The sequence below is a fragment of the Lycorma delicatula genome, chromosome 4, assembly GCF_047948215.1.
Source record: "Lycorma delicatula isolate Av1 chromosome 4, ASM4794821v1, whole genome shotgun sequence".
Taxonomy (NCBI): domain Eukaryota; kingdom Metazoa; phylum Arthropoda; class Insecta; order Hemiptera; family Fulgoridae; genus Lycorma; species Lycorma delicatula.
In genome coordinates this window covers 32,933,301-32,951,869 of record NC_134458.1, presented here as the reverse complement: position 1 = coordinate 32,951,869, position 18,569 = coordinate 32,933,301, and the positions used below count along the sequence as shown (strand labels likewise).

The 18,569-nt window shown below is 29.8% G+C and overlaps 1 protein-coding gene across 8 annotated transcripts in view; it reads right to left on the bottom strand.

The window, feature by feature from the left end:
* The window catches only part of Itpr (Inositol 1,4,5,-trisphosphate receptor), a 256,216-nt gene extending 238,485 nt beyond the window's left edge, over positions 1-17,731 (bottom strand). For 4 of the 8 annotated variants that reach the window (XM_075362616.1, XM_075362622.1, XM_075362621.1 and 1 more), the window contains exons 1-5: positions 17,441-17,569; positions 11,549-11,683; positions 6,916-6,986; positions 1,913-2,028; positions 1,601-1,687 (exon numbers count right to left, since the gene is read on the bottom strand). In XM_075362616.1, coding sequence (XP_075218731.1) covers positions 1,601-1,687; positions 1,913-2,028; positions 6,916-6,986; positions 11,549-11,649 — 375 coding nt within the window. In that variant the 5' untranslated portion in view covers positions 11,650-11,683; positions 17,441-17,569. The other 4 variants (XM_075362620.1, XM_075362617.1, XM_075362618.1 and 1 more) reach the window with 4 other exon arrangements.
* Between the last annotated feature and the right edge of the window lie 838 nt (positions 17,732-18,569).

Sequence of the window (18,569 nt, the reverse complement as noted above, 5' to 3'; positions counted from 1 at the left end):
CCTTGCTAATGACCTGGTGCCACTCAATTACATCACTGTCTTCCACACCATTGCATCATTGTAAATTTGCTTAATAACAACTCTATTTCAGCAAGGTTATCTCACTCAGCTTTTCAAATTTCATTCTTTTTGAAACAGATATATTGTCTTGTGCCTAACTTAATAAAATCTCTGTGATCAATTAAACATTACAGCCATCACAATATCCTATATTTTTTTATGATAAGGGATATAAAATAAATAAATTCTTTAAAAATTTTATTCCAATAATTCCCTTGAAAATTGGATGAAAAAGAAACAATCAGTAATTTTTTTTTTACTTCCACAATAATGCTGTAGTCCATAGGCTGAATCTGTTACTGATGATACATTTGTTGGGAGAAACTTAATAAAATATCATTACACTTAACTTTATTTTCATTAGGTCGAGAGGCTGTATTTTCTATCAGCAGCACAGCTTTAACAATTAGTGACAACTCAGTTAAGTAAGTTGTCAATTCTTTAACAAAACGGTTAACATCCTTAGATATTTCACTGTTAATCTAAGCTGATTTTTTATAACAAAAATTCAACAGTACACTTAAATTTGTCTTAATTTTTAAAACACCATGGGGTTCAACATTTCTTGACCACCAGTAATTCTAATCTGTGTTTCTCTGTTGCACTAGAATAGATCATGACTATTACTCTTTCTTTCAAAAGATGCTAAACACTCTGAATATGAACCAGTTTCATCAGCATTATATATCTGCCTACGATCAAGAAACTAATTTATGAATGTTATTTGCAGATTTTTTGTCAACATTAAAATTTTCTTACTGAATAGCCAATTCCCAAATGGCATAAAAAATTTTAAAACAGGTAATTCAGCCTGAAGAAGTTTTAGAATCACCTGCTAAGTCCAAGTGTTGCATAAACATTCTTGTTTGCACAAAACAAATCAGTCTGGACATCAACCTGAATACCTCTGGCATGAATTTTATTAAAACATTATAACATGGTTTCATATACGTTTTTGTAATCAAACATTTTTGGTTTTAAGATGAACAATTGCATTTAGCAGAAAATCCAATTCGTAGTTTGTTTTTTTTCTTATATTCTCCTACACTGAATTCAGTAGCGAGATTATCCCTTGACTCACCTTCCTTAAACTTTTCAATTATTTTAAGTTTCCTGCCAACGACTAATTTTTTTATATTTAACTTTACAACCACTAAGTTTGAAAAACATATGAATTAAAAAAAATAACAATCTTAAATCACTATAATTTTACACAAACTTTTAAAACATACAGAATCACACTTCACCTCCTCGACTAAAAAATGGAAACTGATGTACCACTGTCCAACAACACTGTTACCTGACTCTCTTCTAGTTAGGAGAGGAACTACTGGCTCTCTCTCAACATTTTTACCCTTCCCTCTGTGAACTAAGCGCTTAGCTATTTTTTAAAGTAAAACTTATTTACAAATAAGTAAACATAAATACAGCAAGCATTTATCAGTCATTTATAAATAAGTATAAGTTGGTGCAGACCGCAACCTACATCTAATAGATCAGTTTACAACACTAATGTAGAATTTAATCTTAAAATATTTACCTGAATAACACTACCATACTGTACAATAGTCCCGAGTAATTTTTTATTTTCAGTCTCATTTTGTTTCTTTTCAATTTCAGCAGCATGCTAAAACAAGGAAGTACACAGATGTAATCATTAAATTAAGCTAGTACTTTTAATAAAAAATTCATGTGATAATTACATTAATTCCTATAACAAAAAATTTTTGATGTAGAGATACGTAAAAACACAGTTAAAAAACCAAAATCTATTTTAAACTGTTGAGCGGAAAAAGTAAGTTCATAAAAAGCTATAACTGGAATACAACCAATGTCTATTTTACAAACTTACATGCAATCGTTTAAGAAGCACAGCGTCAGTCGTTGAACTAGCATTTTGTTTAGCAGCTTTCCAAAATTGTTTCTGAGCAGAATATCTATTCATAGGACATATTTTAAAAAGGCAATCTGAAAAAAATTGTTATACAGTTAATATTTATTAAATATTTTTACTGACATTTTTCATCAAGAGAGAAATTGTATTAACTATATTTAGATAAAAATGTATTTATTATATCATTGATACTAGCCAATATAAAAACAATACTAGCTAGATATTGTGATTTTGATGTTACTTCCATGTTTTGAACATTTTTCTGAAAAATTAGATATTTTTGCCATATAGCATATTGTTTGGTTACTGAAAAAATTACCCAAGTTTGAAATATTATTTAACAAAAAAAAAAAAAAAAAAAAAAAAAAAAACAGAAAGAAGTTACACTGTTACAAAATTAAAGCATATTCTTTGTTGACAATTTTTTTTCGGGTTCAGTTTTATGCTAAAAAGACCAAATGATTTTTCATCAACCTCATTTTATGTGAGAAAGACAATTTGGCGAAATTTCATCAGTTTCAAAATGACATTTGTACCAATCATATGTTTGGTTATCATGGCAGTCCGCTAATGATAGATGTTATATTTGCTATTGTTCAAAGTCACATGTGACATTGCAATTAATATTTGGATAATAAATAAAAATAATTATTATTTTGAACTTAACGACTGTTTATGTTTTTATTTTTAGAGAACATTTAATTGTGTTCGTTGTATAATATATAAATATTGTTAGTTTGTTATTGTTCTGAGTTGGCCGTGAAATCATAGTTCATTCAGAGTGAAAAAATGCTTTAATTTATTTATTTAGTTTTTTACAATACTGTATTTATTGGTGTGTTGCATAGTACATAGATGAACCAAGAAGATTGTGCGTTTATCATTGTTTTTAGTTGTGACATTCGGATCATAACATTATACTTACTTCTTAATCTAAGTGTTTTGTTTTCTTTTTTCTGACAATACTAATTAGAGAGTTGCTATAATATGCAAAATGAGTGGTGTACTTTGAACACTGAGTGAAATTGATCAGAAACTTAGGAATGTTCAATCTGACAGTGATTTGTGTACCAACAGTTCTAAAAAACTTAATTTTACAAATTTGACTAAAATTTATCAATTTCTTGCCAAAAATCATGTAATTTTCAGGTTTAACACAGAACAGGACAGAAATTCTAAAATCATGAATCCCATAGTAAAACTGTTTCTTGATTTTGAGTCAAGAGACTTCAAACTCATATTTTTGGTTTTTTATTTCTGTTTTCGGGTTCTTTAATCTTTAGGAAATTTTTCAAATAAGATATGACCCAAAAAACAATTCCAGTTGATAACAATTTTCTTACAATTTTCAAAAATTTTTCTTACAATTAAAACAAAAACTGCTAAAAAATATTGGTAATAGAAAATTTAAAAACTTTTTTAATACAACTTTACAAATAGTCACCATAAGGCACTACAGTTTTTTTACCAACAATATAAACATGCAATTTCTTTCAACAATTTCCAAAAAAGATCTGGTCCTCCAAAGGATTAAAATTTTACACACAACAAACCTTGGTAACCCAAACTAAGTTTTCTTGTTTCATTAGTTGCTGTGATTGTGAACAGATAGAGGCCACTTTTTTGAAGAATCTGGTAAAAAAGAAAATGCTTATGTTTATTTGACTCATTTCCTGCCCTACCAAAATGTATCAATATGCATTTTGTACAATGTACATTTCTGTTTACAATGATATCTGTCAAAATTTCAATCTTTTTTTTTATAAAAATATACATTGCAATAATATACAATTACTACAGGTAATTCATTTCAGTTAAAATTCTTTGTCTGATCCAGTTAATTTGATTCTCTATGTAGCCTTCTATATTTCCTACAGCATAGAATAAACAAGGGGCACCCAAAAATAACAGGAATTTTTTTTTTTTAAATTGTACGTTTATTTTTATATTTTGAAAATACAATCACCTTTCAGACTACTCTCTATTACATCCAGTACAAATGTTTATTCCATAGCTCAAAACGATTTTTAAACTCTTTACTTACTATGACTTTCAAGGCATAAGCTGGTTTTTTGTTTCACCTATTCTATCATGCCAAATCTTTACCTTGAGGTCCCTTTTCATCCTTGAAAATAAAAAGAAGTCGAGATCAGGCAAATATGGAGGATGGGTCTAGGTTATTCATTTCTTTGTAAAAACTGCTGCACAGCAAGCCACAATGTGAGCAGGGGTGTTGTGATGGAAAAACCAGTCACATGTTCACCACAATTCCGATTGTTTTTTTTTCATAGAAACATATGTCCTTTTGAGAACTTCCTGGCAAAATTGTCGATTCATTGATGGCTTCACAGATTTTTTCCGTGCTTCTGTAATACCACTTGGGATGGCTTCACCTCGTACTGGCTCAAAAGGGTTCTACCAAGACAGAAAGACAAACTACAATCTTGCCCCATCCACAATACCATTCCCATTATTTTTGGGTTTCTCCCCACTTCTTGCAGCACTTTTTGTCTTTTTTTCTTTTGATTGCTCTTTACATGTACTTATAATTTTAGTACACAGGTACTAAACTCTTCAGAAAATAGTAAAATAATAACAAATTTTAGTTTTAAAAAAAATTGCAATCACTCTACTGTAACAATGTTTCTCATAATAAATTAGCTATAAGCAACAACATTGTGCCACTATATAGCACTGCAATTTTACTTCAATAAGTCAAAATATTAGTACGGGCAAAATTATTCTCCTACATATTTCAAGTCATTTAGACCATTACCTGAGCTTTGGTAGACGACCTTTCAAACGAATTTGGTATCCCCATCCGCATACATCATAACAGCATTTTTTTTCTCAGTTAACAGTATTATCTCAGAGATATAAATTTGGACTTCATTTATAAATCTAGACTAATGGTTGAAAAGAAATAGAAAACTCAATAAAAATAATTTTATTTAAAATCAACTGCTTAGGTCAGAACAACAGCATCGCACATTTTCATTCTGGGTAAAGTCACTGCCTGACAATGCTCATATAATATTAGTGATTCTTTGTAAACACACAAGGATGTTTTATTACGTTTACACTGTCCTAGAGTGTACTTGACTCTGTCACATGTAAACAGATTTCAGAATCTACACAAAGGTTTTCAAATTATATTTTCCATTTTCTTGATAAAACATAATTCTAATTTTACAGTCAATTACATCTTTTAGATCTCTCTTCTAAATTGTCTATTGGACAAAAAGAATATTTTGATATGACATGTGGAGACACAGACAACATATGCCTTTTTTTAAAGGTGCAATTTAACCCAAATACAAGTATTGAACAAAATGTCCTGAAAATGGGTAAAAATAAAAGTCTAAATTATAACATAGGTCATTTATATTATTTTAGAGTTATTTTATGTTGTGAACATAAAATCACACACATCTATACAGGAAATAAAAAAAGTTGTTTTAATACATTGTAATAAAAATAAAAACTACCAGTTTCTTATTTAAATGAGTTCTTAATAAAATAATGTATAATAGATAAGGCTTTGAAGGTAAAAAAGGTCTAATACGTTTTTGGAAATTTTGTATTACAAATGTACGAGATAAGTTCAAACTCAGGATTTTTCTTTTAATTTACCAAACTATAGTAAATTGTCAGTCACTATGCGGTAGAATTACATTTAATCACAAACAATTTAATCCAACAACTGTACACCAACCACTCAGCTGGCCACCCTATCCTTTAATTCTAGAATATATCCATCAATATAGGCCTTACATTTCAAACGATGGTAAACTTATTGGGGATATTTAAACAGATTAACTTCCACACACACATACAAATAATACCACCGTTCTGCAAAATGACATGAAAAAATTCTCATGTCGACTCAAATAAAACCACAGTGAACTCATCCTATGCCATCCATAACGGAACAAAATAAAGACAAAAAAATATGAAAAAATATTTTACTGAAATCCTTCAATAATTTTATTTCACACAAAATAACTATGCACAAAACAGTATGAAATTAACACAGTTTTTCTTTATTAAGTATCAACTAAAACTGAGGTAACAAATAAATACCTCAATTAAACCAAACTGTTACATGATACTACAATATCATATACGAGTATAAACAATCATCTACATAAACAATAACCCATGGTTTTATGACATTCACAAGCAAAGCTACAAAAAACACTATAGACTAAGGTAACAATGCAGGCGGGAAAAATAGAAAATAAGTCCTAAAAAATTACAAACAACACAATCTTGTGATAAAAGAAAAATTTTTTTTTCTGCAACATATCAGAAAAAATTAAATGATAATGTTAAAACAAAAAATTAAATTATTACATATATAAATTAAGAGAGACATAAAATGCTCAAGAGGAGAAATAATTAGAAATTGAACATAATTTTAAGCACTAGATCCAAGAAGCTTACAGTTAAGTTTGTTATATAATCAAAACAGAGCAGTATATTAAAAATATCAATACTAATAAAAGATTGTTTGAAATCTTTATTAATGTTTTGCTAAATCATATTTTGATATGCATCAGCAGTGACATTTTTTTCAGTTTTAATCTCATATCATATTTGATGCACTTTACGTCTTACTTCATCATTAATATTTAATTATAATTAATTAAATTTTGGATGTTAAAAAACATTCTCAGTAATTGGCAATCATTTTATCATGCATGCCTTGTGATGTTAGTTAATATATTGTGGTTTTAGTTAATAATTGTAGTTTCTTTTATGTGAACTTTTACATTCTTATTTTTTTATACATAAATGTATGCTAACTTCTAAAGACTTTGTAGGAAAAACTAAAACATATATTATTAGACAAAATAGTAATTTATTACATGTGTTTAATTTAATTTTATAGATATGTTACAAATTAAATAATTATAATTATTTTTTTCTTCTTTTATAAAATTTATATCATAACATACCTCTAAATTTTTTAGGAGGGTTTCCTAAATCACCTGCTTCAGGACACACAACAGTCCGATCATCAACAAGCCTATAAAAAAATATATATACAAAGTTTAAAAACTCAAAACTAGAAACAATGAAAATTACCAAAAAAAATGAAATTTAACTAAAATATTTTTTGTTCAAACTTCTCATAACTCATAAAAGAATTTTAAGTAACTACAAAAAGGATAGAACTCAATATTAAAAAACTTTAAACATTATCTTTAAAGTTACTCTTTGTTATTCTTATCTTTCTCCTTCAAGATGACACTAAAAATGAAATTTTTTAAGTGCGAAGCCTTGAATCAACCAAAACAGCTGACAGGTAAAATCTAAACCTCACATGGATACTGGACCACTTTCACGTGTTGTAGAAATTATACACAATAAGTGTGTAACACATTGGGCAACTTGATCGATTCAGATTATATGCTGAAGACAAATTCACAAAATTTTTAGTTTTATTTTACAAAATAATTTATAGTTTATATTTTGTGAAATAAATGTTAAATTAGACAAAATTTGTAGTTTTATTTTACAGCTCAAGATAGATTCAGTTAGAAAACTTTGTACTAAATGCTGCTATGAGGGTATAAAAAATAGGAAAATTAAGCTGAAGAAATTAATACAAGGGGAAATACTGTAACATTAAACTTGTTTTAAAATAGCAGCAAAAAACCAAATCATGCAAAAAAATATATATAAAAATAAAAGGGTAGATGTTTTTATGTCATTTTTTATTCATTTATGAATTTCCCAGTTTGGGTTCTCGGTTAATATTTTAGCCTTTCATTATCATGATCTAACTCATTTCTCAAAGTGTAATAGACTTAAATAAATACTTGTAAATACTTGAAATTATGAAAAATTTTCTTAAAGATCTGTAAGTTTTTTGATTTCAAGTTCCAACTACTGAAATATACATCCAGATATTAGCATGGAAATGCTACAAGGATTCAAATTTTGCAAATATAAATTCTGCAAAAAAATTTCTTCAATTTTCTTTTAAATGTAAATATATTATAACATAATTACTAGCCACAAACTGAGCAGGAAATTCGGATAAGATAGTCAAAAACCTACAATTTCAATTTCTCAACAAAATTACAAGTCTATTGGAAAAAAGACCCTAGGAATTTCAACAAACACAAATAATATAATCCTACTAAAAAATGAATAAAATTAAATTATCAAACAATTCATATAAATAAAGTGAAAGAAACAAATTTTAACCCCTAAAAATTCATTTTTTTAAGATGCAAGTAGGCTTATGAACTTTGCACCACTACAATTTGTGAAGAATAAAAGAATTGTGAGAAATAAAATTAATCAGATACAATAAATTAAAAAAATTAGCTACTGTTACAAAGTGACAATTTCAGAAAACGTTCAAAATATCACCCATAACCACTCTGCCTAAAATCTATGGGTGATTTTTTTCCATGCCCTAAAATTGTAATAAGTTGGCATAAATAGAGGAAATAAATCAATAATAAGTAGTCTGGGACATGTAATTATATCAGATGACTTTTAAGACCAATTAACTAATCCCATGACAATTCCAATTGTTTAAATAATATTATTTGAATAATTTATAATATGCTAAATAAAAGTGAGGTACCCCATCATATTGAGAAATCACCTCTTATCTTGTTTGAAGACTTAAAGTAGGCGTTAAGTTATTTTTCAAGGAATTTATAAAAACATTTCTTTAAGGCTTCCAAAAAATTTTAATTGTCAAAACTTTTGTTGTCAATATCAACCAAAAAAATAAATGTTATTAAACAAATAAATAAATATTAAAACAGAATGTATGCTATATTTTTTTATCACATTTGCACATATTAATAACATTTATTGCAAGCACTAGAAAAGGCAAAGAAGAAAAAAAATGTGGGTGAATATGAGCTGAGCAAAAGGAATGAAAGAGGGGATTGCACAAAGTAAAATTTAGTAATTGCCAACACCTAGTTTAAAAATCATAATAGAAGAATGTACACATGGAAAAATCCAGCTGATACTGCAAGGTATCAGATAGATTATATCATGGTTAAGCAAAGATTTAGAAATCAACTCGTCAACTGCAAAACTTACCCATGAGCAGACATTGATAGCGACCATAATTTACTGTTAATGAAATGTAGATTGGGGTTTAAAAACCTGAAGAAAAGGTGTCAGATGAATCGGTGGAATTTAGAGAAGCTTGAGGAAAAGGAGGTAAAGAAGATTTTTGAGGAGGACATCACAAGAGGTCTGAGTGAAAATGAAAAGGTAGAAAATGTAGAAGAAGAATGGGAGAATATTAAAAAGGAAATTCTTAAATCAGCAGAAGCAAACTTAGGCGGAACAAAGAGATCTGCTAGAAAACCTTGGATTTCAAACGAAATATTGCAGCTGATGGATGGACGTAGAAAATATAAGAATGCTAGTGATGAAGAAAGTAAAGGGAACTATAGACAATTAAGAAATACTATAAACAGGAAGTTCAAAATAGAAAAAGAAGAGTGGATTAGAGAAAAGTGTTCAGAAGTGGAAAGAGAAATGAACATTGGTAAAATAGATGGAGCATAGAGGAAAGTTGGAAAATTTTGGGGTATATAAATTAAAATCTAATAATGTGTTAAACAAAGATGGTACACAGATATATAATAATATATCTTTCGCATATAAGATATGCCTTAATCTTATTTAAGGTATATATAAGATATACCTTTCGTATTATATACGAAAGGTAAAGTCGATAGGCGGGTGGAATATATTGAAGAGTTATACAGAGGAAATGAATTAGAAAAAGGTGTTATGGAGGAAGAAGAGGAAATCAAAGAGAATGGAAGGGGAGAAACAATACTGACATCTGAATTTAAGAGAGCATTAAAAGATTTGAATGGCAGAAAAGCTCCTGGAATAGAAGGAATACCTGTAGAATTACTGTGCAGTGCAAGTGAGGAAGCGATTGATAGATTATACAAACTGGTGTGTAATACTTATGAAAAAGGGACAGTTCTATCAGACTTCAAAAAGAGTGTTATAGTCATGATTCCAAAGAAAGCAGGAGCAGATAAATGTGAAGAATACAGAACAATTAGCTTAACTAGCCATGCATCAAAAATCTTATCTAGAATTCTGTATAGAAAAATTGAGAGGAGAGTGGAAGAAGTATTAAGAGAAGACCAATTTGGTTTCAGGAAAAGAACAGGGACAAGGGAAGCAATTTTGGCGCTCAGATTAATAGTAGAAGGAAGATTAAAGAAAAACAAACCAACATACTTGGCATTTGTAGACCTAGAAAAGGCATTTGATAACGTAGACTGGAATAAAATGGTCAGCATTTTAAAAAACTAGGGTTCAAGTACAGAGATAGAACAATTGCTAACATTTACAGGAACCAAACTGTAACAATAATAATTGAAGAACATAAGAAAGAAGCTGAAATAAAAAAGGGAGTCTGACAAGGATGTTCCCTATCCCTATTACTTTTTAGTCTTTATATAGAACTAGCAGCTAATGATATTAAAGAACAATTTCGATACAGAATAACAGTCCAAGGTGAAAAGATAAAGATGCTATGATTTTCTGATGATATAGTAATTCTAGCTGAGAGTAAAAAAGATTTAGAAGAAACAATGAACAGCATGGATAAAATCCTATGCAAGATCTACCGCATGAAAATAAACGAGAACAAAATGAAAGTAATGAAATGTAGTAGAAATAATGTAGATAAACCACTGAATATAAAAATAAGAAGAAAAAATATTATGGAGGTAGAAGAATTTTGTTATTTGGGAAGTAGAATTACTAAAGATGGACGAAGCAGGAGCGATATAAAATGCCAAATAGCACAGGCAAAACAAGTTTTCATTCAGAAATATAATTTGTTTACATCAAAAATTAATTTAAATGTCAGCAAAACATTTTTGAAAGTATGTATTTAGAGAGTAGCTTTATATGGAAGTGAAACTTGGATGATTGGTGTACCTGAGAAAAAAAGATTAGAAGCTTTTGAAATGTGGTGCGTAGGAGAATGTTAAAAATCAGGTGGGAGGATAAAGTGACAAATGAAGAGCTGTTACGGCAAACTGATGAAAAAAGTAGCATTTGGAAAAATAAAGTTAAAAGAAGAAACAGACTTATAGGCCACATATTAAGGCATCCTGGAATAGTCGCTTTAATATTGGAAGGACAGATAGAAGGGAAAAATTGTGCAGGCAGGCAAAGTTGGGAATATTTAAAACAAATTGTTAGGAATGTAGGATGTAGGTGAGATACCGAAATGAAACGACTGACACTAGATAGGGAATCTTGGATAGCTGCATCAAATCAGTCAAATGACTGAAGACAAAAAAAATTAATAATATTTAATATTTGCGCATTAAATATTTAATGTGCAGCTAAAAATATATACCATAAATTCAATTAGAAAAGATGTTAGTAGCCACTACAACAAATAAGTACAAACAAAAAAAATTATATATATATATATATATATATATTTAAAAAACAATGAAAAAATTATAATAATAATAAATTACAAAGTATTACAAAATAATATAAAGTAGTACATAGAAGTATATATATTACATGTAAGCAGCTATTTATTAAGTAACTTACCCAAGTGTGCTAAGAAATCCACACACGTTTCCTTCAGCAAAAAGAGAGACAATGTCCCCCAAGTGAAGGAAACTGGCAGACCCTGCAATCTCGCCCATCATCTTTACTCAATTAAACACTAGTGCATCATACTACCTTTAACAAGAAACAAAAGTTATATGTAGAAATAAATTTGTAAATAAACAAGAAAATCTAAAAATTTATAAAATTACAAGAACAATAAAAACTGTATAATATAAAATTTACACAAAATATAGTAGATCAAAATTAATGAATAAAAATGAGAAGTGATTATAATTCAAATTAATAAGTAAAAATAATGGTGATGCTTCTATATGATGAAAATAAATAAAAACAGAACATAATAAAAAAAACAATTTTGAAGGTTTTAAATAATAATATTTAATTGTATATTTAAAAGTAAGTATCAAAAGGTGTGCAGAAAATGTACGTTTATCTAACTAGTATTGTTTAACAGCTTACCAAAAGAGTAATATTGTTTCTGTAAAAGAGAATATTTTAATTCAATTTTAAATAAATTGCAGAAAAATATTTTTCACTGGTCCCTTCTCATAAACAGGTTGAAATATTATAGTGTTGTGTGAAAGTAATCCTGTTGTCTGATTTGACAAAGTGAACAGCGTTACGTTTTAGGAAATAATAGCAAATTTTATGTTGAGCTAGCACATTAGCAAATAAAAACCATGGAAATTGGAATTTTTAATTTATTAAAATTTGGTCCACACAAATCATAGTTACTAGCAACAAAGATTTAACAGCCTATTTTTATCCTGAAAACTTGTACTGAATTTTAAAACCAAGCATCAGTAAATTCATAAGAAACATCGGTTGAATTAATGTAACACCTTAGCCAAATCAATTTGAACAAATTTACGTCCAAAGAGAGAAGTAAAGCAGGAAACAAAGGACATTGCTATGTTTAATCAATGTGAGAAATGATAATTTTTACTTTTTGGATGTGTTAACACTGAATGTTAAGGAAACACACTTGAAACCCTTTTTAAGATTGGAATAGTACAAACAGAAACACCTAGTCCTGCAGCGGTCCTTTGATGTGCTTCACTTAAAGATATAACACTTAACTTCTGTAAACTTTTGAACATTGTAAATTAATACCGGAGTCTACCCACTTAATATTTTACCAGTTGTACCTAAACTAGATGATAACCATACACACAAAATTTCAATTCTGGTAAACATGTTATAGACTACTCATTATTCATAACTTCAGACTTTAAACACAGCACCATCTATAGAGATACTATATTAAGAATTATTATTCTATAATTAAGAATAAGAATCACTAAAAAATTAACCAATACTATTAACAGATAAAAATGGCTCTTACAATACAGAGCAAACAAAATGGATGCACTCATTTATACTAAAACAAAGTAAACAAACTGTGGCTAGGAATAATCATCTTTACAGATAAATACAACAGAACTGCTTATAAACTGTTATACAGAACATAATAGTTTGCAACAGTTGCTAAAACTAATTAATTCTTTAATATGACAACTGAATAATAATGAAAATAATTTATTTAGTTAGTGTGATAAAAATAATGTAACTATGTTTAATTGAATTATAGTACGAGTCCCTTGTCACCAATAATAACATCAGAGTACAGTACACGTTTTTGCAAAGACATAACAATTGTACCGCACATTATACTCTCCCACAGCCCTTTTCTAGCCCTAGCAGAAATGCATTCTCACATACGAGCCACAACACATAGTTAATATTAATAAATATAAATAATAATGATGAAGCAAATTCAACGTGGACTTGGACAAAATTATCAAACAGTGAGGAAAATATGTCAAGGAGATACATCTAGGAAGAACACAAGATACCAAAACCATCATCAGATGCCTAGCATTTACAGATGATCTGACAATATTCAGTAACAATAGAAAGGAAGCACAAGAAATACTGTAACACTTACATGAAATCATTGCCAAAACAGGGTTGAAATATATCATACGAGAAAACACAGTACATGGAAAAGCAACACAAAAACCACATGCACAAAATACAGAAACAAAGAGAGTCAAAAAATTCAAGTACCTAGGGGAATATATATAAATGGAAGGATCAAACATGACATCCAACATGGAAAGAACAGAAAAATTTCAGAAAGCAGAAATTCTCACATGGTCGCACTATAACAAAGTATACAAGTGCATAGTCAGGCAAAACTCAGACACTACAAGAGATTTATGCTACCAAAAGTACTGTAAACATCAGAAACTACCACAATTGGAGCATCAGGCATCACAGAAACAGAACAGAAAATACTTAGAAAAATGTTTGGAGCAGTACATAGAGATGGCATATGGATGAGGAAATCAACCAAAGAATTATATGAACGAACAGACACTCAGAGACATGATCAGAAAACAGACTTACATTCTATGGGCACAAACAGCTAATGAACAACAGATTCATGAAGAGAATATATCGTTTTGATGTAGTAATGACTCAATCTGAAAAACCAATTGGCATCATGAAATAGATGAGGACCTAAGACAAACAGGGATCAACGGGGAAATGATAGCAGAAAGAAGAAAAATTAGAAACAAAACTATGAACACAAAATTTGAAGTGAAAGAAAAGAGAAGCAAAGTGGAAAGAACAAAGGAAACAGGAACACAGTCAAAGAATGAAGAGATTTTGGAAAGAGAAAAGGAAGGAGAAAAAAATTTAGAATTGCATAATCATGAAACATTCAAGTTCAATCACTGTCCTTAAGGGTAAATATGAATAATAATAATAATAATGAGATGGATAGGTGGCGTTCAAAGGAGTTGCATGGGAGGTACTATGCGGCGCTTATGGATGAAGCGGTTGATCGAGATGCGTCTGTGGCCTGGCTGGAATATGCCGAGTTGTTTGCTGAGATGGAGGGCCTTGTATTTGCCATACAGGACAGGGTCATCATCACTCTCAGCTACAGAAAGCATGTCGTCAAGGATCCTGCTGTAACCATTGACCTGTGCCGTCTTTGTGGATCGACCAACGAGTCCATCGAACATGTCGTTAGCGGGTGTCAGTTTTTAGCTCCAAGGGAATATACAGTCCGACATAACAACGTGGCGAAGATACTTCATCGGAGACTCGCTTTGGACATGGGTCTCCTCTCCGTTTCAGTCCCGTATTTTAAGTATGCTCCTCAGCCTGTATTAGAGGACGATCAGTATAAACTGTACTACGATCGTACTGTTCTGACGGACAGGACAGTGGAGCATAATAGGCCAGACATCGTTCTGACCAAGAAGCAGGCGAAGATCACCTTCCCGATTGATGTCACAATCCCATTGTCCACCAACATAGTGAAGAAGTACACGGAAAAACTAGTGAAGTATAGGGATCTTGCAGAACAAGTCAGGGAGATTTGGGACCAGGAGAGCGTAACAGTGGTCCTGGTGGTTTTGGGCGCGATGGGAGAGATTCCACGTTCTCTGCATGGTTCATTAAGATCCGTTGGAGCACCAGCAAATCTGTTCCGACCAATGCAGAAGGCTGTGTTGCTGGATACATGCCGCTTGGTCTGTCGGTACATCACAAGCTCGAGCGATAAGATAACGCCTGTTCTTGAGGGGCCACCTGATCATCATCAGATGGAGCTGCAAACGGGGGACAATGGCCGTTAACATCTGGCAGTTCATAAATAGTTATGTCTGGTATTTTATCTTTCATTCATACATTTTACCCATAGTTTTCAATAGTTCATGTTACCATATACAATGCACGTCAGAACAATAGTTAAAGCTCCTGCGCCTTGCCTATGGGCCGGCCAAGATGCTTTTTACTGGGCTTGCCCAGGAGAATAATAATAATAATAATGATGATAAGCAAATATATAACAATAACTGAGCAAATAAAATCAAGCACAATAAGATAACAATTCTGACAACAATATTTGTAAAGTATTTGAGTGCATACTCAAGTACGCATTAAGCACGGAAGTACATCTGCATTATTAGTATTTTTTTTTTTAAATCAAATAAAACTGATAAATATTACCTTTATAAGGAGAATCTACTAATTTAATTTGAACAAATTACGCTGATTTTTTATGATTAGATATTTTGTTTAAAACAGAAATAGAAATGTAACAAGTTCATTACATTATAAACTAAAGTGTTATGCTGTGTAGTGCAATAAAATGTTTGTTATTTGCTTCAGTTTAACTTTAGAGGTGCCTCTCTAGTTTCAAACCTACAAAAAAGCACTTAAAACATTAAAAATTATTATTAATATCACCCAATATAACCATTTATATTTATTTTATAAATATAATTTAACCAAACTTAACCTACGCTCGGTTTGCTCGCTAACCTTAATTAATTAACAGGTTTTATTTTTTTTTTTTAGCCTCCAGAACCACCATAAGGTATTACTTCAGAGGGTGATATGTATGAATGTAAGTGAAGAGTAGTCTTGTACATCCTCAGGTCAACCATTCCTGAGATGTGTGGTTAATTAAAACCCAGTCACCAAAGAATATCGGTATCCTTGATCTAGTATTCAAATCCGTATAAAAATAACTGCCTTTACTAGAATTTGAACCTTAGAACTCTCGACTTCAAAATCAGCAGATTTGCAATGACAAGTCACCACTAGATCAGCCCAATGGATAATTAACACGAGGTTAGCGAGCGTAGGTTAAGTTTGGTTAGCTTATATTTATAATTTATATCTATAATTATAAGCAATAATGCTTATATTTTTAATATGTAAAACATGTTAATGATCCTGTTTGAAACTGGAAGGGCACCTCTAAAGTTAAGCCTTTGCTTCAATTAAAGAAAATATTTCTGCTATGTGTAATACACAGTGGTATATGAAATAATTATTAAATAAACAATTTAGTAAATGTAGATTATTTTATTACTTAAAAGTAATTAAAACAATACTAATTTTGTAAAATTTAAATAAGAAATATACAATTCCTGGGCAAATTAACAAAGGAAAACAATTAACGCAGATTTAAACTAAACTCTGTGCAAAGTGTCAGCTGTAATGGCATGAATACTTATAATCCGTGTCAAAAAGAAGATATTTCTAAAGGAAGAAAATAGATAAACAGACAAGTAATATTTCCTGAATATACAGATTTTATTGTATTTAATATTAATGAAAATCTGATATACCATTATTTGGCTTAAATTCTCAAAGTCGAGTATCAACAAACTCATTTAAGGCACATAAAATATAAATATCTCAAATAAATAACATCAGCACAATATGATACAGCTATATCTGCCAAAAAGTGCTTTAATAAGTTTAAAAAAAGGATGAACTATGATGATATTAATAAAATCCAATCAATTAATAAAATAAGGTTATGTTTTGTACAGTGCAAAACGCTTGCAAAATATGAAATAATTAAAACACAAAATAAACACTAGATTAAGATTACAAATTATTATTTCTAGCGATATGTAATGTATAAATTTTCAAAGATAAACAAATTCCATTCATAAAATAATCGTAAAATCGAAATAAAAACCACGTTCAGCTTAAAAAAAAACAAAATGAGGTTAATCTTGAAAAAGATGACCCGATTAAACTTACGGAATACTTAATTTAGAAAAAAAATAATGAAGTAAACCAAGACGTTCTTTAACAAGATGTTAAAATAAAATAAGGGGCATTATTTCTGTTTCAAAATAAATAAAAAAACTTTAAATAGGCAGACGAGCGATTTTACATTACTTTAAGTAAAATCCAAAAATCATTAACATATCCGACTGGTAAAACTAAATGTAAATAATAACATTTATTATAATAACAAACCACCTTACAGGAAAAAATGCATTATCCGATAATAAACCATGTAACTTTTAAGATAACACTAACCTTAACAACACCTCACCCAACTTCTCTCGCAAATTGCCCTGATATGCAATCATAACAATTCCGTAAAACAGGTACTACTTACTACATTTACACACTTCTCTAATCAGCGGTGTAGTAACTTTCCTGTTAACTTGGTTTATATATTTTCATATACGAAGAATCCGCTTACAAAATGAGTGATATTAAAGGAAATTTTTATCACATAACGTTCATCAGAAAAGCACTATTTTAAAAATACTGAGTGCATAATCGGTTATAAAAACTTTACTTACGTTATTAAGAATTCAAATTCTATGTGAATTAAACATTACATATACACATGGATAAAATGTGTTACAAGGACTTTTTCAAAATTTTTTTCTTTGCATTACTAAAGATAGTTAAATTACTCTTACGTAATCAACAGATGATTCCGTTCTTTGTATCATTTTTTTTAGAAATTCATCCACTTTTTAATAGTTTTCGATTGTAGACTTAAGTAAGCAGTCTATTGCTATTAGCTACGAAGCTCAAGCAACCCAATGTCGGTCCAAGGCGCAATATTTAAATTTATACGACGATTATAAATAGCTTTCATGTCATATGGTGTTTTCTCTGGGTTGTATTACAACCAACCAATTAAAATCTATAAGAATATATGTCTGCAATACTGCCAGCTAAAAATAACTTCTTTGTTTGCATATCTAATAATTTTTAAATAACTTAGAAATGTGTAGTATTCAATTTAGCAAGGAACGATCAGATTATCACAAGATTTGGCTTAAGGTTTCATCTTGGTTTTTAAGAATTATGCATTCAAGGGATAAGGCAACCACTGCACGACTAGTATTTTGTGATACTACAATTTGAGTAGTTATTAATGAAGTGTGGAACAGTTAAAACAATACTATTACGCAAGTAAACATTGCTGGTAGCTGTACTTAAAAATTTAGACTGTCTTACTCTACAAAAACAGCTGCATCTCCATTTATTGAAGCTTTCCCCATAACTACTATATCAAGCTAATAAAGCAATTAATGTAGTAAAATATCACCAGGAGACATTCTATCAACCTCATGGAAAATTGCAGAGCTGTAACTAGTCCTTATAAATCAGATGAAAGAGCCTAACAACATTAATCTATTTTAGT